We start from the raw sequence: 27,653 nt of genomic DNA, 5'->3' as shown, positions 1-27,653 counted from the left end.
GAGTAGGTAAGGGCATGACAGGGTTTTTCTTCTTCTATGTTTTGTATTTCTATGTTGGGTTGTTCTAGTTTTGTATTTCTATGTTGGTTTTGTTTGGGATGATCTCCAATTAGAGGCAGCTGGTCCTCATTGTCTCTAATTGGAGATCATACTTAAGTAGGGGGTTTTCCCACCTGGGTTTGTGGGAGATTGTTTTTTTGAGTAGTGTATGTTTCACCTCTGCGTCACGTTTTTTTTTTTGTTCTTTAGTTTATTTGTATGTATTGCAAAGTTTCACAGTGTAAATAAAATGTGGAACGACACACACGCTGCACTTTGGTCCGCTCTTTCATCCTACGACAACTATGACAACTACACCCTTCCAACACTTAGTCTTAAATCAATAGGTTATAGAGTGAGATATACACTGCTCCAAAAAATAAAGGGAACACTTAAACAACACAATGTAACTCCAAGTCAATCACACTTCTGTGAAATTAAACTGTCCACTTAGGAAGCAACACTGATTGACAATACATTTCACATGCTGTTGTGCAAATGGAATAGACAACAGGTGGAAATTATAGGCAATTAGCAAGACACCCCCAATAAAGGAGTGGTTCTGCAGGTGGGGACCACAGACCACTTCTCAGTTCCTATGCTTCCTGGCTGATGTTTTGGTCACTTTTGAATGCTGGCGGTGCTTTCACTCTAGTGGTAGCATGAGACGGAGTCTAAAACCCACACAAGTGGCTCAGGTAGTGCAGCTCATCCAGGATGGCACATCAATGCGAGCGGTGGCAAGAAGGTTTGCTGTGTCTGTCAGCGTAGTGTCCAGAGCATGGAGGCGCTACCCGGAGACAGGCCAGTACATCAGGAGACATGGAGGAGGCCGTAGGAGGGCAACAACCCAGCAGCAGGACCGCTACCTCCGCCTTTGTGCAAGGAGGAGCAGGAGAAGCACTGCCAGAGCCCTGCAAAAGGACCTCCAGCAGGCCACAAATGTGCATGTGTCTGCTCAAACGGTTAGAAACAGACTCCATGAGGGTGGTATGAGGGCCCGACATCCACAGGTGGGGGTTGTGCTTACAGCCCAACACCGTGCAGGACGTTTGGCATTTGCCAGAGAACACCAAGATTGGCAAATTCGCCACTGGCACCCTGTGCTCTTCACAGATGAAAGCAGGTTCACACTGAGCACGTGACAGACGTGACAGAGTCTGGAGACGCCATGGAGAAAGTTCTGCTGCCTGCAACATCCTCCAACATGACCGGTTTGGCGGTGGGTCAGTCATGGTGTGGGGTGGCATTTCTTTGGGGGGCCGCACAGCCCTCCATGTGCTCGCCAGAGGTAGCCTGACTGCCATTAGGTACCGAGATGAGATCCTCTGACCCCTTGTGAGACCATATGCTGGTGCGGTTGGCCCTGGGTTCCTCCTAATGCAAGACAATGCTAGACCTCATGTGGCTGGAGTGTGTCAGCAGTTCCTGCAAGAGGAAGGCATTGATGCTATGGACTGGCCCGCCCGTTCCCCAGACCTGAATTCAATTGAGCACATCTGGGACATCATGTCTCGCTCCATCCACCAACGCCACGTTGCACCACAGACTGTCCAGGAGTTGGCGGATGCTTTAGTCCAGGTCTGGGAGGAGATCCCTCAGGAGACCATCATTACCTCATCAGGAGCATGCCCAGGCATTGTAGGGAGGTCATACAGGCACGTGGAGGCCACACACACTACTGAGCCTCATTTTGACTTGTTTTAAGGACATTACATCAAAGTGACAGACACATGTCAACATCAACTGTTTAGAGGACACTGCATGAAATCAGACCTTCATGGTTGAATTGCTGCAAAGAAACCACTACTAAAGGACACCAATGAGAAGAAGAGACTTGCTTGTGCCAAGAAACACAAGCAATGGACATTAGACCAGCGGAAATCTGTCCTTTGGTCTGATGAGTCCAAATTTGAGATTTTTGGTTCCAAACGCCGTGTCTTTGTGAGACGCAGAGTAGGTGAACGGATGATCTCTGCATGTGTGGTTCCCACTGTGAAGCATGGAGGAGGTGTGATGGTGTGGGGGTGCTTTATTGGTGACACTGTCTGTGATTTAGTTAGAATTCAAGGCACACTTAACCAGCATGGCTACCACAGCATTCTGAAGTGATAAGCCATCTCATCTGGTTTGCGCATAGTGGGACTATCATTTGTTTTTCAACAGGACAATGACCCAACACACCTCCAGGCTGTGTAAGGGCTATTTGACCAAGAAGGAGAGTGATGGAGTGCTGCATCAGATGACCTGGCCTCCACAATCACCCAACTTCAACCCAATTGAGATGGTTTGGGATGAGTTGGAAAAGCAGCCAACTAGAGCTCAGCATATGTGGGAACTCCTTCAACACCGTTGAAAAAGCATTCCAGGTGAAGCTGGTTGAGAGAATGCCAAGAGTGTGCAAAGCTGTCATCAAGGCAAAGGGCGGCTACTTTGAAGAATCTAAAATATATTTGAATTTGTTTAACAATTTTTAGGTTACTACATGATTCCATGTGTGTTATTTCATAGTTTTGATGTCTTCACTATTATTCTACAATGTAGAAAATAGTAAAAAAAAATAAAGACAAATCCTTGAATGAGTAGGTTTGTCCAAACTTTTGACAGGTACTGTGTGTATACATTGTGTAGCCTATAGAGACCTTTCAAACGTGACTAGAGATTATGTTGAAATATTGAATATTTGTCTATGTAATTTGCTAGAACATCCCAGATGGTGGTTAAAACCAGCCCCAAACCAACAACTGTAGTTAGACAAACGTTGTTAGCCAAGGAATCTACGAAAAACTAGCGGTCTCTTTGGAAAGTATTAGCTATACAATATCAGTTCATATATATCTATTTCACACGTTTTAACCTCTCCAATACAGTTAAGTTACCTGATTCACCCGTTTTCACTGTACATTAAGGCTAGCAATCTGAACTGTGCTGAATCGTGGGCATCGTCCATCATCCACTGTCACGGCCATTGATTATGCCAGTTTACATTTTAGTCTATTTAGCAGACACTCCTATCCAGAGCGACTTACAGTAGTGAATGCATACATTTCATACTGGTCCCCCATGGGAATCGAACCCACAACCCTGGCATTGCAAGTGCCATGCTCTACCAAGCGAGCCACACGGGACTATGAGATACAGTATTGATGATGAGATACAGTATTGATGATGAGATACAGTATTGATGATGAGATACAGTATTGATGATGAGATACAGTATTGATGATGGTATTGATAAAACCATACCATGTCTGGTTTGGGTAAGATCATGTAACGCAAGTTTCCCCTCATAGATATTACAACAAAAAGTCAGTCTGTCATTCATTTTTAGTCATAAATCGTTTTTTTCTGCCTTTCTATAAAAAAATATATCAAAATATTTTTTTATTTCCATGCAAAATAACCACCCACTTGGCACAGACTTCAGTTCAACGTCTAGTTTTGATTTACATTTGGTTGAGTTGTCGTTGGATTTAGGTTAAACGTTAGGTGGTGGGGGGGAGATACGAAATCGGTTACTTTCTTCCAAATCCAATCAGTTTTCCACGTTGATTCAACTTCATCACATAGATTGTTTTGGTTGAAATTACGTGGGAAAAAAACGTTGATTCAACCTGTTTTTGCCCAGTGGGGAAGGAATTGTAGGCTAAGAGGAAGTGTAAATGTAACAAATATTAGTTTTATTGATTAAATCAACAAGCAAGTCATCTTATGACATGCAGCTGTGGTACGTTCACTTTGCTGTACAGTAGTTACTGCAATAAATGTTTTTTTTAGCTATAACCACCTTTGTCCACCTGGGGGCAGTGTTTATTAGCGTATAAAAGCATATAATGGTACTGAGCTGTACAGCTTCATTGACCTCATTTTCCTGTTTAGTTCTGCGCTATCTTTCACTTTTAGTGTTTGGTCCTTCCATAACTTATTTTGTAATGTATTTAATCACCATGTATCCATATTTCCCTGCTTCATGTTCATAGAATGTTCTTACAATTTCCTGCTGAAACGCATTGAAACCGCCAGATCTCAACTTGATTTTGAACCCGCCACTCAGAGAAACAAAGACACCTCTTCTTCTCTTGTCTGTATTTTGTTCATGCAGACACAATTATAACATGCAATCATTCTTGCTGATTTTTTTAAAAAGACACACAAAATGAGCACAAAAGGACCAAATTAAACGGTCGTATAATCTACAGACGAGAACAGAGTGTAACACAAACAAAGCAGCTGAATGGGAATCATGTGACTAGAGGAAACCAGAGCCTGAGGTATCAATCTATTTCTCATCACAAGTAAACTACTGTTAGAAAAATATTTAAAAAAATACTCTACAGACAGTTATTCAAGTTGTTTAAGCACTGACAAAAGGACCATCACATTAGCGTTATTACACATACAATATAAGGCTGCAAAAAAATATATTATTAGAAAAATGAAGGAAAAAGTCTCTGGGAAGGTGGAGATGTTCTGTCTACTGTCTGTATAGATAGTAGTACGTCCTAAAACACTAAACAAAAACATTTACCCGCTATACATATGCAAATTATCAACATGTAAATACAGGAAGGAAATTTAAGACATTACCCCAAAAGTGTCCGTGTAGAAACAACCCTTTTTTTGAAGCAGTTTGAGCTCCGTACAATCCGATTGATCCCTCTGAAGAGTTGTTCTCTCTCTCTGTCTCTCTCTGTCTCTCACTGTCTCTCTCTGTCTCTCTCTCTCTCTCTCTCTCTCTCTCTCTCTCTCTCTCTCTCTCTCTCTCTCTCTCTCTCTCAGCTCCACTCATATGTTCCTGCTACTTTCGGGGATGGTTTTAGTTTTTTAAAACACAGAACAATATCAGAGTAAATCTCTATCCAGTAGCAGGACACTTCCTTCTGTAATAAAATATCTCTGTGGTGCTGATTATAGAGGGAAAACAGAGACACTCTGGACTACCCTCACCAAGGTCAACTTCCTGTCTTATGTGTGACTCAAATGGCACCCTATTCCCTACATAGTGCACTACTATAGACCAGAGCCCTATATAGTGGTACTACTATAGACCAGAGTCCTATTCCCTATATAGTGGCACTACTATAGACCAGAGCCCTATTCCCTATATAGTGGTACTACTATAGACCAGAGCCCTATTCCCTATACAGTACACTACTTCAGACCAGAGCCCTACTCACTATATAAACCTATGGTTTGAATTGAAGAGGGCAGTCTGTAAGCCCAGACCGAAGGATATCAAAGATTTGGAAAGATTCTGTATGAACGAACGTGTCTAACATCCCTCCCAATGTGATCTCCAATCTCAGTAAATATTCCAGAAAAAAGGGCTGTGTTGTTATCCTCGCAAGAGGAAGGTACACAAAGTTCTGAAAACAAGGGTGCCAATCATTTTTAACACCTATCTTTTTTATAAGTGTATTTTATTACTTGTTAAAACAAAATTGTCCCCACTTTTTTCTTTTCTTTTTTTGCCGTACAATATAGCTGGGTATTTGTATTATTTCTTTAAAACAGTATTTTTTATGCTCATCTTTATGAAAGGATGTCAATCATTTGTCACGGCTGTTAGAAGGAGCATACCAAAATGCAGCGTTTTCGTAGTTCCACATATTTATTTAACCAGTGAAACCGAATGCAACAATTAAACAATTCCAAAAAATATACACAAAACAACAAACCGTGACGCAGGAGGATCAAATACACTCACAACGAATAATCACCCACAAACACATTGTAACATCTGTCTTCAGAAATGGACCAAGGCGCAGCGGGAATGTGGATACTCATAGTTTTTTAATAAACTTAAGTAAAGCATCCACAGGCAAAAACAATAAACAATAGTCACGACGACAGGAACAGTCTTACAGGCACACAAAACGCAATGCAACAACTACCCACAACCCCAAAGAAAAACACACATTCCTATATAGGACTCCCAATCAAAGGCAACTCAACACACCTGCCTTCAATTGGGAGTCCCAATCACCAACACAACCATTCACACACACGAAACCTGCCACGTCCTGACCAAAACTAATACAATGCCTCCCTCTGCTGGTCAGGACGTGACAGTACCCCCCCCCCCCCCAAGGTGCAGACCCTGGAATGCACCTAAAAGAAAAAACAAACCCCCAAACAACAAAAAATATCCCCCTAAACAATAAGGGAGGGAAGGGAGGGTGGCTGCCGTCACCGACGGCACTGTGCTACACCCTCCCTCCCCAACCCACCTATCCTGGAGGTGGCTCAGGTACAGGACGTGGACCTCGCTCCACCTTCGGCGTCGCCCACTTCGGTGGCGCCGATAGCTGCGCCGGGCAGACGTGCCACTCAGGCTGACCCTGGCAGACGGACCACTCTGGCTGGGCCGGAAGACAGGCGGGCCACTCGGGCTGGGCCGGAGGACAGGCGGGCCACTCGGGCTGGGCCGGAGGACAGGCGGGCCACTCTGGCAGATCTGGCACGGCAGGCCACTCTGGCAGATCCGGCACGGCGGGCCACTCTGGCAGATCCGGCACGGCGGGCCACTCTGGCAGATCCGGCTCAGGATTCACCAGGCTGGGGAGACATAAAGGAGGCCTGGCTCTGGGCGCAGGCCCTGGACTCACCAGTCTGGGAAGACCCGCTGGAGGCCTGGTTTGAGGAGGTGGCACAGGAGAGACCAGGGTGGAGAGACCCACTGGAGAACTGGTCCATGGAGGAGGCACGGGCTTGACCAGGATAGGGAGACCCACTGGAGGACTGGTCCGTGGAGAAGGCACGGGTTTGACCAGGATGGGAAGACATGCAGGAGGCCTGGTTCTGGGCGTAGGCACAGGACGTGCAGGGCTGGGAAGACATGCAGGAGGCCTGTTTCTGGGCGCAGGCACAGTCTTTACCAGACAACCAGCAAGCACCTCAGGACGAGTATGGAGAGCTGCCTCAGGTGACATCATTCCCACGACACGCTCATTAGGGCGAATGCCATACTTTATGCACCACACTAGCAGCTCTCTCATCTCTCTCTCCTTTAATTGACCCATTAACTCTGTCACAGTCTCTGCCTCGTAGCCCTCGCTCACCTCCAATGTCATCCCGACTGGCTCTGGTTCCGACCTCCGCTCCACCGACTGTCCCGTGTGCCCCCTCCAATTTTTTTTTATTGGGGCTGCCTCTCGCGCTCGTTGCGCTCTCTCTCCTCGTAATAGTGCCTCTCCGCTCTCGCCGCTTCAATCTCCCACTGCGGGAGGCGATAATCCCCAGCCTGAGTCCATGGTCCCTCTCCATCCAGGATTTGTTCCCAAGTCCATTGGTCCATCACGCTGTACTCCTGCTGCTCCTTCCTCCTCCGCCACTTGGTCCTGGTTTGGTGGGTAATTCTGTAACATCTGTCTTCAGAAATGGACCAAGGCGCAGCGGGAATGTGGATACTCATAGTTTTTTAATAAACTTAAGTAAAGCATCCACAGGCAAAAACAATAAACAATACTCACGACGACAGGAACAGTCTTACAGGCACACAAAACGCAATGCAAGAACAACTACCCACAACCCCAAAGAAAAACACACACTCCTATATAGGACTCCCAATCAAAGGCAACTCAACACACCTGCCTTCAATTGGGAGTCCCAATCACCAACACAACCATTCACACACACGAAACCTGCCACGTCCTGACCAAAACTAATACAATGCCTCCCTCTGCTGGTCAGGACGTGACAGTACCCCCCCCACCCCCAAGGTGCAGACCCTGGAATGCACCTAAAAGAAAAAACAAACCCCCAAACAACAAAAAATATCCCCCTAAACAATAAGGGAGGGAAGGGAGGGTGGCTGCCGTCACCGACGGCACTGTGCTACACCCTCCCTCCCCAACCCACCTATCCTGGAGGTGGCTCAGGTGCAGGACGTGGACCTCGCTCCACCTTCGGCGTCGCCCACTTCGGTGGCGCCCGATAGCTGCGCCCGGGCAGACGTGCCACTCAGGCTGACCCTGGCAGACGGACCACTCTGGCTGGGCCGGAAGACAGGCGGGCCACTCGGGCTGGGCCGGAGGACAGGCGGGCCACTCGGGCTGGGCCGGAGGACAGGCGGGCCACTCTGGCAGATCTGGCACGGCAGGCCACTCTGGCAGATCCGGCACGGCGGGCCACTCTGGCAGATCCGGCACGGCGGGCCACTCTGGCAGATCCGGCTCAGGATTCACCAGGCTGGGGAGACATAAAGGAGGCCTGGCTCTGGGCGCAGGCCCTGGACTCACCAGTCTGGGAAGACCCGCTGGAGGCCTGGTTTGAGGAGGTGGCACAGGAGAGACCAGGGTGGAGAGACCCACTGGAGAACTGGTCCATGGAGGAGGCACGGGCTTGACCAGGATAGGGAGACCCACTGGAGGACTGGTCCGTGGAGAAGGCACGGGTTTGACCAGGATGGGAAGACATGCAGGAGGCCTGGTTCTGGGCGTAGGCACAGGACGTGCAGGGCTGGGAAGACATGCAGGAGGCCTGTTTCTGGGCGCAGGCACAGTCTTTACCAGACAACCAGCAAGCACCTCAGGACGAGTATGGAGAGCTGCCTCAGGTGACATCATTCCCACGACACGCTCATTAGGGCGAATGCCATACTTTATGCACCACACTAGCAGCTCTCTCATCTCTCTCTCCTTTAATTGACCCATTAACTCTGTCACAGTCTCTGCCTCGTAGCCCTCGCTCACCTCCAATGTCATCCCGACTGGCTCTGGTTCCGACCTCCGCTCCACCGACTGTCCCGTGTGCCCCCTCCAATTTTTTTTTATTGGGGCTGCCTCTCGCGCTCGTTGCGCTCTCTCTCCTCGTAATAGTGCCTCTCCGCTCTCGCCGCTTCAATCTCCCACTGCGGGAGGCGATAATCCCCAGCCTGAGTCCATGGTCCCTCTCCATCCAGGATTTGTTCCCAAGTCCATTGGTCCATCACGCTGTACTCCTGCTGCTCCTTCCTCCTCCGCCACTTGGTCCTGGTTTGGTGGGTAATTCTGTAACATCTGTCTTCAGAAATGGACCAAGGCGCAGCGGGAATGTGGATACTCATAGTTTTTTAATAAACTTAAGTAAAGCATCCACAGGCAAAAACAATAAACAATACTCACGACGACAGGAACAGTCTTACAGGCACACAAAACGCAATGCAAGAACAACTACCCACAACCCCAAAGAAAAACACACACTCCTATATAGGACTCCCAATCAAAGGCAACTCAACACACCTGCCTTCAATTGGGAGTCCCAATCACCAACACAACCATTCACACACACGAAACCTGCCACGTCCTGACCAAAACTAATACAATGCCTCCCTCTGCTGGTCAGGACGTGACAGTACCCCCCCCCCCCACCCCCAAGGTGCAGACCCTGGAATGCACCTAAAAGAAAAAACAAACCCCCAAACAACAAAAAATATCCCCCTAAACAATAAGGGAGGGAAGGGAGGGTGGCTGCCGTCACCGACGGCACTGTGCTACACCCTCCCTCCCCAACCCACCTATCCTGGAGGTGGCTCAGGTGCAGGACGTGGACCTCGCTCCACCTTCGGCGTCGCCCACTTCGGTGGCGCCGATAGCTGCGCCGGGCAGACGTGCCACTCAGGCTGACCCTGGCAGACGGACCACTCTGGCTGGGCCGGAAGACAGGCGGGCCACTCGGGCTGGGCCGGAGGACAGGCGGGCCACTCGGGCTGGGCCGGAGGACAGGCGGGCCACTCTGGCAGATCTGGCACGGCAGGCCACTCTGGCAGATCCGGCACGGCGGGCCACTCTGGCAGATCCGGCACGGCGGGCCACTCTGGCAGATCCGGCTCAGGATTCACCAGGCTGGGGAGACATAAAGGAGGCCTGGCTCTGGGCGCAGGCCCTGGACTCACCAGTCTGGGAAGACCCGCTGGAGGCCTGGTTTGAGGAGGTGGCACAGGAGAGACCAGGGTGGAGAGACCCACTGGAGAACTGGTCCATGGAGGAGGCACGGGCTTGACCAGGATAGGGAGACCCACTGGAGGACTGGTCCGTGGAGAAGGCACGGGTTTGACCAGGATGGGAAGACATGCAGGAGGCCTGGTTCTGGGCGTAGGCACAGGACGTGCAGGGCTGGGAAGACATGCAGGAGGCCTGTTTCTGGGCGCAGGCACAGTCTTTACCAGACAACCAGCAAGCACCTCAGGACGAGTATGGAGAGCTGCCTCAGGTGACATCATTCCCACGACACGCTCATTAGGGCGAATGCCATACTTTATGCACCACACTAGCAGCTCTCTCATCTCTCTCTCCTTTAATTGACCCATTAACTCTGTCACAGTCTCTGCCTCGTAGCCCTCGCTCACCTCCAATGTCATCCCGACTGGCTCTGGTTCCGACCTCCGCTCCACCGACTGTCCCGTGTGCCCCCTCCAATTTTTTTTATTGGGGCTGCCTCTCGCGCTCGTTGCGCTCTCTCTCCTCGTAATAGTGCCTCTCCGCTCTCGCCGCTTCAATCTCCCACTGCGGGAGGCGATAATCCCCAGCCTGAGTCCATGGTCCCTCTCCATCCAGGATTTGTTCCCAAGTCCATTGGTCCATCACGCTGTACTCCTGCTGCTCCTTCCTCCTCCGCCACTTGGTCCTGGTTTGGTGGGTAATTCTGTAACATCTGTCTTCAGAAATGGACCAAGGCGCAGCGGGAATGTGGATACTCATAGTTTTTTAATAAACTTAAGTAAAGCATCCACAGGCAAAAACAATAAACAATACTCACGACGACAGGAACAGTCTTACAGGCACACAAAACGCAATGCAAGAACAACTACCCACAACCCCAAAGAAAAACACACACTCCTATATAGGACTCCCAATCAAAGGCAACTCAACACACCTGCCTTCAATTGGGAGTCCCAATCACCAACACAACCATTCACACACACGAAACCTGCCACGTCCTGACCAAAACTAATACAATGCCTCCCTCTGCTGGTCAGGACGTGACACACATGTGGGACAAACATCAACTTTAAATAGGACCTCCAGTTAGAGACAACGACAACCTGCTGCCTCTAATTGGAGGTCATGCCAAACAACACCAACATAGAAATGCAAAACTAGAAACTGAACATAGACATACAAAAACAGATCAACACCCCCAGTCACGCCCTAACCTACTCTACCATAGAAAATAACCACTCACTATGGTCAGGACGTGGCATCATTACAGACCTGACTCTCTGTTTCCTTCCTTTAGAAACATACAGTTCCTTCCTATTGGACCAAAACAGTACGTGTGTGTGTTAATACTATGTGGTGATGAAGATAGTAAAAGTCCTAGACTGAGAAGCATCTGTACTGCTGAGTCAGAACCTCAGCAATCAGCATGAAGTTCATAGTGGTGGGGGAGGGGGGGGCATCCAAGGACAGCAGCTCAGACCAGCTCCAGCTAGACGTTTTTACACACCTGGCGTATAGTATATACAACAATCTGTAGTATATACAACAATCTGTAGTTTATATACAACAATCTGTAGTATATACAACAATCTGTAGTTTATACAACAATCTGTGGTTTATATACAACAATCTGTAGTTTATACAACAACCTGTAGTTTATATACAACAATCTGTAGTTTATAAAACAATCTGTAGTTTATATACAACAATCTGTAGTTTATATACAACAATCTGTAGTTTATACAACAATCTGTAGTTTATATACAACAATCTGTAGTTTATACAACAATCTGTAGTTTATACAACAATCTGTAGTTTATATACAACAATCTGTAGTGTATACAACAATCTGTAGTATATACAACAATCTGTAGTATATACAACAATCTGTAGTATATACAACAATCTGTAGTTTATATACAACAATCTGTAGTTTATATACAACAATCTGTAGTTTATACAACAATCTGTAGTTAATACAACAATCTGTAGTTTAAACAGCAATCTGTAGTTTATATACAGCAGTCTGTAGTGTATACAACAATCTGTAGTTTATATACAACAATCTGTAGTTTATATACAACAATCTGTAGTTTATACAACAATCTGTAGTTTATATACAACAATCTGTAGTTTAAACAACAATCTATAGTTTATATACAACAATATGTAGTTTATATACAACAATCTGTGGTATATACAACAATCTGTAGTTTATTTACAACAATCTGTAGTTTATTTACAAGAATCTGTAGTTTATTTACAAGAATCTGTAGTTTATATAAAATAATCTGTAGTTTATATACAATAATCTGTAGTATATACAACAATCTGTAGTTTATTTACAACAATCTGTAGTTTATTTACAAGAATCTGTAGTTTATATACAAGAATCTGTAGTATATACAACAATCTGTAGTTTATTTGTATAATTTCTACAACTTCCACTTCATTTTTCACCTGTAGCATTTTGGGGGCACTGAGCAAGATTTGTTTGGGGGCCCACCCTCTCCTCAACACTGACTAGGTATCCCCTTTCCCTCTCCTCAACACTGACTAGGTATCCCCTTTCCCCTCCCCTCAACACTGACTAGGTATCCCCTTTCCCCTCTCCTCAACACTGACTAGGTATCCCCTTTCCCCTCTCCTCAACACTGACTAGGTATCCCCTTTCCCCTCCCCTCAACACTGACTAGGTATCCCCTTTCCCCTCTCCTCAACACTGACTAGGTATCCCCTTTCCCCTCAACACTGTCTACAGTGGGGGAAAAAAGTATTTGATCCCCTGCTGATTTTGTACGTTTGCCCACTGACAAACAAATGATCAGTCTATAATTTTAATAGTAGGTTTATATGAACCGTGAGAGACAGAATAACAACAAAAAAATCCAGAAAAACGCATGTAAAAAATGTTATAAAATGATTTGCATTTTAATGAGGGAAATAAGTATTTGACCCCTCTGCAAAACATGACTTAGTACTTGGTGGCAAAACCCTTATTGGCAATCACAGAGGTCAGACGTTTGTTGTAGTTGGCAACCAGGTTTGCACACATCTCAGGAGGGATTTTATCCCACTCCTCTTTGCAGATCTTCTCCAAGTCATTAAGGTTTCGAGGCTGACGTTTGGCAACTGGAACCTTTAGCTCCCTCCACAGATTTTCTATGTGATTAAGGTCTGGAGACTGGCTAGGCCACTCCAGGACCTTAATGTGCTTCTTCTTGAGCTACTCCTTTGTTGCCTTGGCCATGTGTTTTGGGTCATTGTCATGCTGGAATACCCATCCACGACCCATTTTCAATGCCCTGGCTGAGGGAAGGAGGTTCTCACCCAAGATTTGACGGTACATGGCCCTGTCCATCGTCCCTTTGATGCGGTGAAGTTGTCCTGTCCCCTTAGCAGAAAAACACCCCCAAAGCATAATGTTTCCACCTCCATGTTTGGCGGTGGAGATGGTGTTCTTGGGGTCATAGGCAGAATTCCTCCTCCTCCAAATACGGCGAGTTGAGTTGATGCCAAAGAGCTCCATTTTGGTCTCATCTGACCACAACACTTTCACCCAGTTGTCCTCTGAGTCATTCAGATGTTCATTGGCAAACTTCAGACGGGCATGTATATGTGCTTTCTTGAGCAGGGGGACCTTGCGGGCGCTGCAGGATTTCAGTCCTTCACGGCGTAGTGTGTTACCAATTGTTTTCTTGGTGACTATAGTCCCAGCTGCCTTGAGATCATTGACAAGATCCTCCCGTATAGTTCTGGGCTGATTCCTCACCTTTCTCATGATCATTGCAACTCCACGAGGTGAGATCTTACATGGAGCCCCAGGCCGAGGGAGATTGACAGTTCTTTTGTGTTTTTTCCATTTGCGAATAATCGTACCAACTGTTGTCACCTTCTCACCAAGCTCCTTGGCGATGGTCTTGTAGCCCATTCCAGCCTTGTGTAGGTCTACAATCTTGTCCCTGACATCCTTGGAGAGCTCTTTGGTCTTGGCCATGGTGGAGAGTTTGGAATCTGATTGATTGATTGCTTCTGTGGACAGGAGTCTTTTATACAGGTAACAAACTGAGATTAGGACCACTCCCAAGAGTGTGCTCCTAATCTCAGCTCGTTACCTGTATAAAAGACACCTGGGAGCCAGAAATCTTTGATTGAGAGGGGGTCAAATACTTATTTCCCTCATTAAAATGCAAATCAATTTATAACATTTTTGGCATGCGTTTTTCTGGATGTTTTTGTTGTTATTCTGTCTCTAACTGTTCAAATAAACCTACTATTAAAATTATAGACTGATCATTTTTTTGTCAGTGGGCAAACGTACAAAATCAGCAGGGGATCAAATACTTTTTCCCTCACTGTATATCAGAAGATGTTGGAGTGAGTCAGAAGATGGAGTGAGTCAGATGATGTTGGAGTGAGTCCGAGGATGTTGGAGTGAGTCAGAAGATGTTTGAGTGATTCAGAAGATGTAGGAGTGAGTTAGAAGATGTTGGAGTGAGTTAGAGGATGTTGGCGTGAGTTAGAAGATGTTGGAGTGAGTTAGAAGATGTTGGAGTGAGTTAGAAGATGTTGGAGTGAGTTAGAGGATGTTGGAGTGAGTCAGAGGATGTTGGAGTGAGTTAGAAGATGTTGGAGTGAGTCAGAAGATGTAGGAGTGAGTCAGAGGATGTTGGAGTGATTCAGAAAATGTAGGAGTGAGTTAGAAGATGTTGGAGTGAGTTAGAGGATGTTGGAGTGAGTCAGAAGATGTTGGAGTGAGTCAGAAGATGATGGAATGAGTCAGAAGATGATGGAATGAGTCTGAAGATGTTGGAGTGAGTCAGAAGATGTTGGAGTGAGTCAGAAGATGTTGGAGTGAGTTAGAGGATGTTGGATTAAGTCAGAAGATGTTGGAGTGAGTCAGAAGATGTTGGAGTGAGTTAGAAGATGTTGGAGTGAGTCAGAAGATGTTGGAGTGATTCAGAAGATGTTGGAGTGAGTGAGAAGATGTTGGAGTGAGTCAGAAGATGATGGAATGAGTCAGAAGATGTTGGAGTGAGTTAGAAGATGTTGGAGTGAGTCAGAAGATGTTGGAGTGATTCAGAAGATGTTGGAGTGAGTTAGAGGATGTTGGAGTGAGTTAGAAGATGTTGTATTGAGTTAGAAGATGTTGGAGTGATTCAGAAGATGTTGGAGTGAGTTAGAAGATGTTGGAGTGAGTTAGAGGATGTTGGAGTGAGTCAGAAGATGTTGGAGTGAGTCAGAATATGTTGGAGTGAGTTAGAAGATATTGGAGTGAGTCAGGGGATGTTGGAGTGAGTTAGAAGATATTGGAGTGAGTCAGGGGATGTTGAAGTGAGTTAGGGGATATTGGAGTTAGTCAGAAGATATTGGAGTGAGTCAGAGGATGTTGGAGTGAGTTAGGGGATGTTGGGGTGAGTTAGAAGATGTTGGAGTGAGTTAGAAGATATTGGAGTGAGTCAGGGGATGTTGGAGTGAGTTAGAAGATATTGGAGTGAGTCAGGGGATGTTGGAGTGAGTTAGGGGATATTGGAGTTAGTCAGAAGATATTGGAGTGAGTCAGAGGATGTTGGAGTGAGTTAGGGGATGTTGGGGTGAGTTAGAAGATGTTGGAGTGAGTTAGAAGAATTTATTTTAAAAGAAACTACTATTAATGTTAATCCGAGAGACTCTGATATGATGTTTTATAGTGATCCAAATGATATGGACCCTGATTTATCTTTCATGGAAGATTCTTTATCCATAAAATGAAGTGGGCAGAGAACAAACCCCTCTTCACATTATTTAAGATAAAATTTAAATATTATTTAGAAATCTATCAGTAAACGTAAAAACAATACACACCATAAAACTTCTTGACAAATTGAAAATGTATCTGGATTCTGTAATACCCCTGTCTGTTAGGTTTATATACTGTTGTTTGTATATTTCAGTTTTTTGTATTTGTTGTTTTCATAATAAAATCTAAAGGCCGACAGGGCAGATTAAATGTACACTTCACAGTCAATCCAGCAGAGAGCGCTCTATCATCATCATTGTTAATCCTAATTACTTGGGAATGGATCTGACGTCAGTAGTCTTAATTGACGGGTGTCAATTAACAAATGAGCAAAAACTTTAGCATACCTAATTAGACTATCAATAATCGATTCCTCAGTTAATATTAGGCTTCGCCCACCACCATTTTTTATTTTTTTTATTCTCCCAAGTGTTTAGTAAGTTAATGTTTTCCGCCGAACTAGGAGTTTGAATCGTGTCAGTTTAACCGCTGTGCCATCTGTAGCTCTGTCTATTTCCATCAGCATGAGTCACTCATTTTAAACTTCCAGCAGCGTTTCCACCCCGTCACACAGCGCTTCCTGGTAGCCGCAGTCACACGGTCCGCTAGGGGTTGTCCGCTGTGGTGCGCTCTACAGCAAACAGCTTCCCTTTAACACGGACAGAGCGCGTCAACTGTGAACAACAAGCTTTTTCCTTTCTTTTCTTTATTTTAAATGGAAGTTTAGGACAAAAAAAGGGGGGGGGGGAATTATATCCGCTTGGTCACAACTCTACACCGCGACTGACCGTAGAGAAACAGTTATCCCGCCCGGCTGAGGAGAAACAGCCATGGCTATTATAACCTGCCGAGTGCAGTATTTGGAGGACTCGGACCCTTTCGTGTGTACCAACTTCCCGGAGCCACGGAGACCGCCGCCCTATGATCTGGATGAAAACATCGCCTTGATCGAACAGATAGCCGGGGTTCACAAACTCCTGGAGGCACCGCTGAAGGTCAGTTTTTTATTTAAATTGGACAGCCTCATCCTCTTTCTAAAATAACTTGGTGCGTTCAGGACAATATGCTGTCTACCTACACAGGTGTGATCCCCCCATGGTGATTGACTGGCTGACGTCCATGGTCATGTCGTCCACAACACGGGGTGTTCTTGTCAAAACGAGCCCACCAGTACTTTATTAACAGTCCAGTTATTGCATATTTCAAAAAGAAGATAGCCTTGATAAATGAATATAAATGAATAATTTACCCTGGGGAAAGTTATCTAAACTAGAACATGCAGGTGAATGATTTATAGGTAGTTGATCAAGGACAGTTTCACCCTCTAGTTTGCTGAAGGTTGTTGATTTTAAACATTATTAAAAACGTATTTGGCTAAAATGCAAATGTTGATTTAGGGTTAACACAGAGGGGTTGGAGGAGGAGGTTAACACAGAGGGGTGGGAGGAGGAGGAGGAGGTTAACGCAGAGGGGTGGGAGGAGGAGGTTAACGCAGAGGGGTGGGAGGAGGAGGTTAACGCAGAGGGGTGGGAGGAGGAGGTTAACGCAGAGGGGCGGGAGGAGGAGGTTAACGCAGAGGGGCGGGAGGAGGAGGTTAACGCAGAGGGGCGGGAGGAGGAGGTTAACGCAGAGGGGCGGGAGGAGGAGGTTAACGCAGAGGGGCGGGAGGAGGAGGTTAACGCAGAGGGGCGGGAGGAGGAGGTTAACGCAGAGGGGCGGGAGGAGGAGGTTAACGCAGAGGGGCGGGAGGAGGAGGTTAACGCAGAGGGGCGGGAGGAGGAGGTTAACGCAGAGGGGCGGGAGGATGAGGTTAACGCAGAGGGGCGGGAGGAGGAGGTTAACGCAGAGGGGCGGGAGGAGGAGGTTAACGCAGAGGGGCGGGAGGAGGAGGTTAACGCAGAGGGGCGGGAGGAGGAGGTTAACGCAGAGGGGGGGAGGAGGAGGTTAACGCAGAGGGGCGGGAGGAGGAGGAGGAGGAGGTTAACGCAGAGGGGCGGGAGGAGGAGGAGGAGGAGGGTAACGCAGAGGGGTGGGAGGGTTAACGCAGGGGCTAACCCCTTCCAACCACTCACAACCCTGTATTTCTCCTCCGTGTATGATTAAAACTAGAGACTACTTGTCTCCTTTTGAAAACATTCCTTTACAAATTAACCTAATCACTCCCTTGCCCCGGGGTGAGAGCCTGTGCATCCCAAATGGCACCCTATTCCCTTTATAGTGCTCTACTCTAAGGGCTCTGGTCAACAGTAGTGCACTATGTAGGGAATAGGGTGCCATTTGGGATGTAAACAGATAGTTCCCGGGCTGTTAGAGAGATAGCATGGAAATGTCAAAACTCATCTCGTATCAGATAAATGAGTCTAAGAGTTATTTCAACGTTGTAGGACTAACAACAATGTTTTTTGCTCTGTTCCTTATAGTTTTTGTGGGAATAGTTTTTTATTATTTCAACATAATAACTTGAAAGTTTTTTTGTTTTTTTTCTCTGTTCTTCGTTTTAGTTTGTTAGTTTATTATAGGACAGTGTTTTCTGTTACAGTAGGTGTTATGATAACCTCTGACCCTCCCCCCCCATCCTCTCTCTCTTCCTCCCTGGATGTCAGTTTAGTCTAAGTGTAGTTAATACCCAAGGAAAGGGTGGGATCTGTAAACATAAGATACGCTGCAGATACCAGCCCTGTAATGCACCGGTCTGGTAGCGGCCCTGTAACGCCCCAGTCTGGTAGCGGCCCTGTAACGCCCCGGCCTGGTAGCGGCCCTGTAACGCCCCGGCCTGGTAGCAGCCCTGTAACGCCCCGGCCTGGTAGCGGCCCTGTAACGCCCCGGCCTGGTAGCGGCCCTGTAACGCCCCGGTCTGGTAGCGGCCCTATATGCACCAGTCTGATACACAGGGATTACCTCCAACATGGCACATTGTTACCTAATATACAGTGCATTTGGAAAGTATTCAGATTCCTTCCCTTTTTCCACATTTTGTTACATTACAGCCTTATTCTAACATGGATTAAATACACATTTTTGTCATCAATCTACACACAATACACCATTATGACATCACAATACACCATTATGACATCACAATACCCCATAATGACATCACAATACCCCATAATGACAAAGCAAAAAAGGTTTGTATACATTTTTGCAAATGTATAAAAAAAAAAAAAAAAACAGATTCCTTATTTACATAAGTATTCAGAACCTTTTGTTATGAGACTCGAAATTGAGCTCAGGTGCATCCTGTTCCATTGATCATCCTTGAGATGTTTCTTCAACTTGATTGGTGTCCACCTGTGCTAAATTCAATTGATTGGACATGATTTGGAAAGGCACACACCTGTTTATATAAGGTCCCACAGTTGACAGTGCATGTCAGAGCAAAAATCAAGCCATGAGGTCGAAGGAATTGTCCGTAGAGCTCCGAGACAGCATTGTGTCGAGGCACAGATCTGGAGAAGGGTACCAAAACATTTCTGCAGCATTGAAGGTCCCCAAGAACAGTGGCCTCCATCATTCAAAAATTGAAGAAGTTGGGAACCACTAAGACTCTTCCTAGAGCTGGCTGCCCAGGCAAACTGAGCAATCGGGGGAGAAGGGCCTTGGTCAGGGAGGTGACAAAGAACCTCATGGTCACTTTGACAGAGCTCCAGAATTCCTCTGTGGAGATAGGAGAACCTTCCAGAAGGGCAACCATCTCTGCAGCACTCCACCAATCAGGCCTTTATGGTAGAGTGGCCAGACGGAAGCCACTCCTCAGTAAAAGGCACATGACAGCCCACTTGGAGTTTGCCAAAAATCACCTAAAGGACTCTGACCATGAGGAACAAGATTCTCTGGTCTGATGAAACCAAGATTGAACTCTTTGGCCTGAATGCCAAGTGTCATGTCTGGAGGAAACCTGGCACCATCCCTACGGTGAAGCATGGTGGTGGCAGCATCATGCTGTGGTGTTTTTCAGCGGCAAGAACTGGGAGACTAGTCAGGATCGAGGGAAAGATGAACGGAGCAAATTACAGAGATCCTTGATGAAAACCTGCTCCAGAACGTTCAGGCCCTCAGACGGGGTCAAAGGTTCACCTTCCAACAGGACAACGACCCTAAGCGCAAAGCCAAGACAACGCAGGAGTGGCTTTGGGACAAATCTCTGAATGTGCTTGAGTGGCCCATCCAGAGCCCGGACTCATTGTACCTAAACTGTATGTGTAAACATGTGTATGCAGGGCCCAGCTGTAAAAGAGACCTTGGTCTCCGTCTGTGTTCCTTGTTGAAATACAGGTATAATAATAATACTTCAACCCGATCGAACATCTCTGGAGAGACCTGAAAATAGCTGTGCAGCGATGCTCCCCATCCAACCTGACAGAGCTTGAGAAGATCTGTTGAGAAGAATGGGAGAAACTCCCCAAACGCAGGTGTGCCAAGCTTGTAGCGTCACACCCAAGAAGACTCGAGGCTGTAATCGCTGTCAAAGGTGCTTCAACGAAGTACTGAGTTAAGGGTCTGAATACTAAAATGTGAAGTTTTGTTATTTTTAGTAAATTAGCAAAACTTTCTCAACGTATTTTGGCCATCTTGTATTCAAGATCCTAAATGGCCTAGCTCCCCCTCCACTCAGTATTTTTGTAAAACAGAAAACCCAAACATATGGCAGCAGATCCACAAGGTCTGCCATGAGAGGTGACTGTATAGTTCCCTTAAGGAAAAGCACCTTTAGTAAATCTGCTTTCTCTGTGAGAGCTTCCCATGTCTGGAATACACTGCCATCAGACACACATAACTGCACCACCTATCACACTTTCACAAAATGCATGAAGACATGGCTAAAGGTCAATCAGACTTGTGAACATAATCCCTAGCTGTGTATTGCCGCTTTCCATGTTGTCTGTTGTCTGTAGCTTGTGAGGTGTGGAAACACTGTTGTTTTTATGGATTTTGTCTTGTTGCTTTTTGTTCTATGTTGCTCTGTCTGTATGCTACATCTTGCTTGTCCTATGTTGCTCTGTCTGTATGCTATGTCTTGCTTGTCCTATGTTACTCTGCGTGTGCTCACTGTTCAATGATTGTCTATATTGTAATTGTTTTTAATAACCTGCCCAGGGACTGCGGTTGAAAATTAGCCGGCTGGCTAAAACCGGCACTTTTACTGAAACGTTGATTAATGTGCACTGTCCCTGTAAAAATAAAATAAACTCAAACTTTCATTATGGGGTATTGTAACGTCATTATGGGGTATTGTGATGTCATTATGGGGTATTGTGATGTCATTATTGTGAGTAGATCAGGGGGGAAAAAAACAATTTAATCAATTTTAGAATAAGGCTGTAAAGTAACAATGTGGAAAAAGTGAAGGGGTCTGAATACTTTCTGAGTGCACTGTAGTGCACTGCTTTTGACCAGGGCTCACAGGGAAGTATTGCACTATATAGGGAGTAGGTTGATATTTGGGGCACACGAAGGCATGGGAAGCCAAAGGCACTACTGGAATAGTGTGGATGGTATTATAATAGTGTCATATTCTGGTGAGATGAGGTATTAGAATGCTGCTTCCTCCTAGTTCTAGTCTGGTCCCAGATCAGGTATTAGAATGCTGCTTCCTCCTAGTTCTAGCCTGGTCCAAGATCAGGTATTAGAATGCTGCTTCCTCCTAGTTCTAGCCTGGTCCCAGATCAGGTATTAGAATGCTGCTTCCTCCTAGTTCTAGTCTGGTCCCAGATCAGGTATTAGAATGCTGCTTCCTCCTAGTTCTAGCCTGGTCCCAGATCAGGTATTAGAATGCTGCTTCCTCCTAGTTCTAGCCTGGTCCCAGATCAGGTATTAGAATGCTGCTTCCTCCTAGTTCTAGCCTGGTCCCAGATCAGGTATTAGAATGCTGCTTCCTCCTAGTTCTAGTCTGGTCCCAGATCAGGTAATAGAATGCTGCTTCGTCCTAGTTCTAGTCTGGTCCCAGATCAGGTAATAGAATGCTGCTTCCTCCTAGTTCTAGTCTGGTCCCAGATCAGGTAATAGAATGCTGCTTCCTCCTAGTTCTAGCCTGGTCCCAGATCAGGTAATAGAAGGCTGCTTCCTCCTAGTTCTAGTCTGGTCCCAGATCAGGTATTAGAATGCTGCTTCCTCCTAGTTCTAGCCTGGTCCCAGATCAGGTAATAGAATGCTGCTTCCTCCTAGTTCTAGCCTGGTCCCAGATCAGGTAGTACTCTTGCGAACTCCGTTACTGGCATTGTGATGTCACAGTTGCAGAAGAAGTTAAGAGAGCAGAAACAGACCCAGGCTAGCTTCCTCCCTCATAACGTGGTGCTCACTGGAGCTTAATACCTTCTGCAGTGTTTAGATACCTGGTTATTTGTGGTATGCTTGATTATTTTTTTTTCTTCTGCTCCCTCCCTTGGTTGGCATTGTTGTCATTCTGTCTATACGATCTGGAATGGTTGGTATTTAAAGGTTGTTGAGGCTGTTAGGCTGCATACTTTAATGTGATAATGTCTGTAGAAAGTATGTAACCTACAGTACCTGTCAAAAGTTAGACACACCTGCTCATTCAAGGCTTCACGGTGGGAACCGCACATGCGGAGATCATCCGTTCACTTACTCTGCGTCTCACAAAGACACGGCGGTTGGAACCCCAAAAAAATCTCAAATTTGGACTCATCAGACCAAAGGACAGATTTCCACCGGTCTTAATCAAATCAAACTTTATTTGCAGCATGCGCCGAATACAACAAGTGTAGACCTTACCGTGAAATGCTTACTTACAAGCCCTTAACCAACAGTGCAGTTCATGAAGAAGAAAATATTTACCAAGTAGGCTAAAATAAAAAGTAATAATTAAAAGTAACACAATAATAATAACAATAACGAGGCTATATACAGGGGGCACCGGTACCGAGTCAGTGTGCAGGGGTACAGGCTAGTTGAGGTAATCTGTACATGTAGGTGGGGGCAAAGGGTACAGACTAGTTGAGGTCATCTGTACATGTAGGTGGGGGCAAAGGGTACAGGCTAGTTGAGGACATCTGTACATGTAGGTGGGGGTGTAGTGACTATGCGTAAGTAACAAACGGCGAGTAGCAGCAGTGTACAAGAAGGGGGGGGGGGGGTCAATGTAAATTGTCCGGTGGCGATTTTTATTAATTGTTCATCAGTCTAATGGCTTGGGGGTAGAAGCTGTTGAGGATCCTTTTGGTCCTAGACTTGACTAATGTGTTGACTGTTTGTGTAAATATTTCACTACACCCCCCTGACATGGCTGTCCCTGTATTTGTTCCGTCCCAGTTGGAGGAGTGTGCTCTGCAGATGGCCCCCAATGGGAACTACCTGGACCTGGACCTATCTCTGGGGGAACAGAAAGACGATGTGGAACAGCTCTATGACGACGTGGCGTAAGGACACCTCTCCTTCTCTCCCTTCCTCCTTCTCTCCTCTGTTTGACCTGTCCTTCACTGAACTCCTTCTCTCCTCTGTTTGACCTTTCCTTCTCTCCTCTCCTTCTCTCCTCTGTTTGACCTTTCCTTCACTGAACTCCTCTCCTCTGTTTGACCTCTCCTTCTCTCCCTTCCTCCTTCTCTCCTCTGTTTGACCTTTCCTTCACTGATCTCCTTCTCTCCTCTCCTTCTCCTCTGTTTGGCCTTTCCTTCACTGATCTCCTTCTGTCCTTTTCGTACATACACACACATAAACACATACTTCTGTTCTGCCAGCTCAGCTCAGACAATCATGTCGGGAAACCCGTGTCACTTCTTTCATTCAGGGTGAACCATGAGTTCTACAGTAACACAACATGAAGACACAGTCAGGGTGAACCATGAGTTCTACAGTAACACAACGTGAAGACACAGTCAGGGCGAACCATGAGTTCTACAGTAACACAACATGAAGACACAGTCAGGGTGGACCATGAGTTCTACAGCAACACAACATGAAGACACAGTCAGGGTGTTTCAGGGTGAACCATGAGTTCTACAGCAACACAACATGAAGACACAGTCAGGGTGTTTCAGGGTGAACCATGAGTTCTACAGTAACACAACATGAAGACACAGTCAGGGTGTTTCAGGGTGAACCATGAGTTCTACAGCAACACGACATGAAGACAGTCAGGGTGAACCATGAGTTCTACAGCAACACAACATGAAGACGCAGTCAGGGTGGACCATGAGTTCTACAGTAACACAACATGAAGACACAGTCAGAGTGGACCATGAGTTCTACAGTAGCACAACATGAAGACACAGTCAGAGTGGACCATGAGTTCTACAGTAGCACAACATGAAGACACAGTCAGGGTGGACCATGAGTTCTACAGTAACACAACATGAAGACACAGTCAGGGTGAACCATGAGTTCTACAGTAACACAACATGAAGACACAGTCAGGGTGAACCATGAGTTCTACAGTAACACAACATGAAGACACAGTCAGGGCGTTTCAGGGTGAACCATGAGTTCTACAGTAACACAACATGAAGACACAGTCCGGGTGAACCATGAGTTCTACAGTAACACAACATGAAGACACAGTCAGGGTGAACCATGAGTTCTACAGTAACACAACATGAAGACACAGTCAGGGTGTTTCAGGGTGGACCATGAGTTCTACAGCAACACAACATGAAGACACAGTCAGGGTGTTTCAGGGTGAACCATGAGTTCTACAGCAACACAACATGAAGACACAGTCAGGGTGTTTCAGGGTGAACCATGAGTTCTACAGCAACACAACATGAAGACACAGTCAGGGTGGACCATGAGTTCTACAGTAACACAACATGAAGACACAGTCAGGGTGTTTCAGGGTGAACCATGAGTTCTACAGCAACATGATAGGGTCAGGGTTCCTAGTCGTTGATGCTACAGTATCTTCTGTCCGAGCTGAGTTTCCAGCTGAGTTTAACAGGATTTGTCCATGTTGCAGGATGAAGTGAGTCATTTTACTGAGATATGAAATGTCACTGACTGGAGCGATGCCACGTAGGAGTTAGGTAGACAGAGGGACTTTTACTGATGAATAATTTGTGTTAGTTTTAGGTGTGAAATGCAGAATGATAGGACCAGTTCCAATTGAAGTTGTCTTTCTACTGTGCTTCAGTAGTAATCCAGCTTTCTATCCACCAGTCTCCTTCTCTCAGTGTAGAACATTCTAGACGAATGTAGAACATTCTAGACTAGTGTAGAACATTCTAGACTAGTGTAGAACATTCTAGACTAGTGTAGAACACGTCTCTGACAAAAGCTTTCCAGAACTTGCAAACTGCTTTTTATACTGTTCAACATACCTTGTGTCAATTGAAGCTTATCCTCAATACTGACTAAACTAAACTAATGGTGTTTTCTAAAGCAAGAAATAGACCTTTGAACCTTTCACCTATTACTACCTGTCAGGGCAATGAGATTGAGACTGTAACCTCATATAAATATCTTGGAATTTTAATTGATGACGCCCTCTCTTTTTTTAAATTGCATATTCAACAACTTATAAAAAAAATTGAAGCTGAAATTGGATTTTATTTTAGGAATAAGGCCTGTTTTTGTTTTGAAGCCAGAAGGAGGCTAGTATCAGCTACATTTATGCCTTTACTAGACTATGGGGATATTTTATATATGAATGCTTCCGCTCAGTGTTTGAGATCAATTGACACCCTTTACCATGGCACTTTGAGATTTATTTTAAACTGCAAAACCCTTATGCACCACTGCACTTTGTATACCAGGGTTGGCTGGCCTTCTCTAGTCACTCGTAGGCTCAGTCACTGGTATACTTTTATTTACAAAGCCATTTTGGGTTTACTACCTTTTTTTTATTTTGGCATTTTTACTGTTCAGAAATGTGGTGGGTACTCTCTTCATTCGCTGGACTTTATCCTGCTAACTGTTCCAAATGTCCGAACTGAATTTGATAAAAGGGCTTTTATGTACTCTGCGCCATTGGCTAGGAACGCCTTACAAAATACTTTTAAACTGGAAGAACTTGTCCCGATTGGTATTTTTAAATCAGTGATGAAGGATCTTGACTGATTCCCTGACCTGTCAATGTTTTGAAATTTTCTGTTTTTGATTTTGTTATACTCTTGTGAATTCTATGTTTTTACTAGATTACTTGTAGTTTTTCATGTTGTTTGTCTGTCATTTTTGTAATGACTTGGTGCTGCCTATCTTGGCCAGGACGCTCTTGAAAAAGAGATTTTAAATCTCAATGAGACCTTCTTGGTTAAATAAAGGTTCAATTAAACAATTCTAGAGCATTCTAGAGTAGTGTAGAGCATTCTAGAGTAGTGTAGGGCATTCTAGAGTAGTGTAGAGCATTGGTTCCCAACCTTTTTTGGTTACTGTACCACCATCTGCGTTTCGCTCTGCCCTGAAGTACCCCTCGTGTATTTTACCAGTAGGCCTATGGTCTAATGAGTCTTCTCAAGTACCCCCTGCAGATAGGCCAAGTACCCCCGGGGGTCCTAGTATCCCTAGTTGGGAATCATCGGTGAAGAGCATGGAGCTGTGAGGAGAGATGCTGGGTACACGGTTATCTGTGTCTCATGGTGATGTGAGGAGAGATGCTGGGTACACGGTGCTCTGTGTCTCATGGTGCTGTGAGGAGAGATGCTGGGTACACGGTGCTCTGTGTCTCATGGTGCTGTGAGGAGAGATGCTAGGTACACGGTGCTCTGTGTCTCATGGTGCTGTGAGGAGAGATGCTGGGTACACGGTGCTCTGTGAGGAGAGATGCTGGGTATACGGTGCTCTGTGAGGAGAGATGCTGGGTACACGGTGCTCTGTGCTTCAGTCTCTCTCTCTGTTGCTCATGTCCAGACGGGTGTGTCAGTCATCATGTCCCTGTGAAGTGGCCCTCTAAATCTCTTCCCACATCTCAATCCGCTCGAGGAGACACAGAGGGAGAACGAGAGGCAGAAACACACACACGCGGGCAGACAGACGTATGGCCACGTGCAAACACACACACACACACATTCTCCACCAGCTAGTTGCTAAAGTGGAAAGGTGTGAAGTTCCAACAGACAACAGTATTGTTGATGACAACCTAGTCCTCTTTAAACTCACAGGATGAAAATAGAGTCGGGGGGGGGGGTGAAAAATACCTTTCTAGAACACAGGAAGATGTGATTACAACACAGAACCAGTCTGGAGGAGTAAAGACCTTTTCTGGAACACAGGAAGATGTGATTACTACACAGAACCAGTCTGGAGGAGTAAATACTATAAACCTAAGGACTTCTTCAGTAGACCAGGCATTATCTCCCTTATAATGCTTTGTTACAGGTCTGATGTTGATACATGACTCCTTGCAGAACTAGATTTTGGGGGCGGTTGCATTAGGAGCAGGTCTGATGTTGGTACATGACCCTTGTAAAACTAGATTTTGGGGCCGTTGCATTAGGAGCGGGTCTGATGTTGGTACATGACCCTTGTAAGAACTAGATTTTGGGGCCGTTGCATTAGGAGCAGGTCTGATGTTGGTACATGACCCTTGTAGAACTAGATTTTGGGGCCGTTGCATTAGGAGCAGGTCTGATGTTGGTACATGACTCCTTGTAGAACTAGATTTTAGGGCCGTTGCATTAGGAGCGGGTTTGATGTTGGTACATGACTCCTTGTAGAACTAGATTTTAGGGCCGTTGCATTAGGAGCAGGTCTAATGTTGGTACATGACTCCTTGTAGAACTAGATTTTGGGGCCGTTGCATTAGGAGCAGGTCTGATGTTGGTACATGACTCCCAGGCTGCCTTCTGAGAATCCGTAGGCGAGCGAGGAAACTCCCACTGCGGTCCGTTCTACTGGCTAATGTGCAATCATTGGAAAATAAAATTGATGACTTACGATTATCCTACCATCGGGACATTTAAAAACGGTAATATCTTCTGTTTCACCGAGTCGTGGCTGAATGACGACACGGATAATATAGAGCTGGC

At 45.9% G+C, this 27,653-nt stretch overlaps 1 protein-coding gene and 1 pseudogene across 6 annotated transcripts in view; one reads left to right on the top strand and one right to left on the bottom strand.

The window, feature by feature from the left end:
- LOC106562802 (ATP-binding cassette sub-family C member 12-like) overlaps positions 1 to 12,428 on the bottom strand; it is an 88,665-nt pseudogene extending 76,237 nt beyond the window's left edge.
- Positions 12,429 to 16,317: 3,889 nt separating this feature from the next.
- The window catches only part of LOC106562854 (FH1/FH2 domain-containing protein 1), a 174,174-nt gene continuing 162,838 nt past the window's right edge, over positions 16,318 to 27,653 (top strand). For 5 of the 6 annotated variants that reach the window (XM_045689773.1, XM_045689772.1, XM_045689771.1 and 2 more), the window contains exons 1-2: positions 16,319 to 16,733; positions 23,008 to 23,114. In XM_045689773.1, coding sequence (XP_045545729.1) covers positions 16,569 to 16,733; positions 23,008 to 23,114 — 272 coding nt within the window. In that variant the 5' untranslated portion in view covers positions 16,319 to 16,568. Of the gene's footprint in view, positions 16,734 to 23,007; positions 23,115 to 27,653 lie in introns of all 6 variants that reach the window. The other variant, XM_045689769.1, reaches the window with a different exon arrangement.

The sequence above is a fragment of the Salmo salar genome, chromosome ssa11, assembly GCF_905237065.1.
Source record: "Salmo salar chromosome ssa11, Ssal_v3.1, whole genome shotgun sequence".
Lineage (NCBI taxonomy): Eukaryota > Metazoa > Chordata > Actinopteri > Salmoniformes > Salmonidae > Salmo > Salmo salar.
The sequence above is the reverse complement of the archived record's forward strand: the minus strand, read 5'-3'. Positions and strand labels throughout refer to the sequence as shown.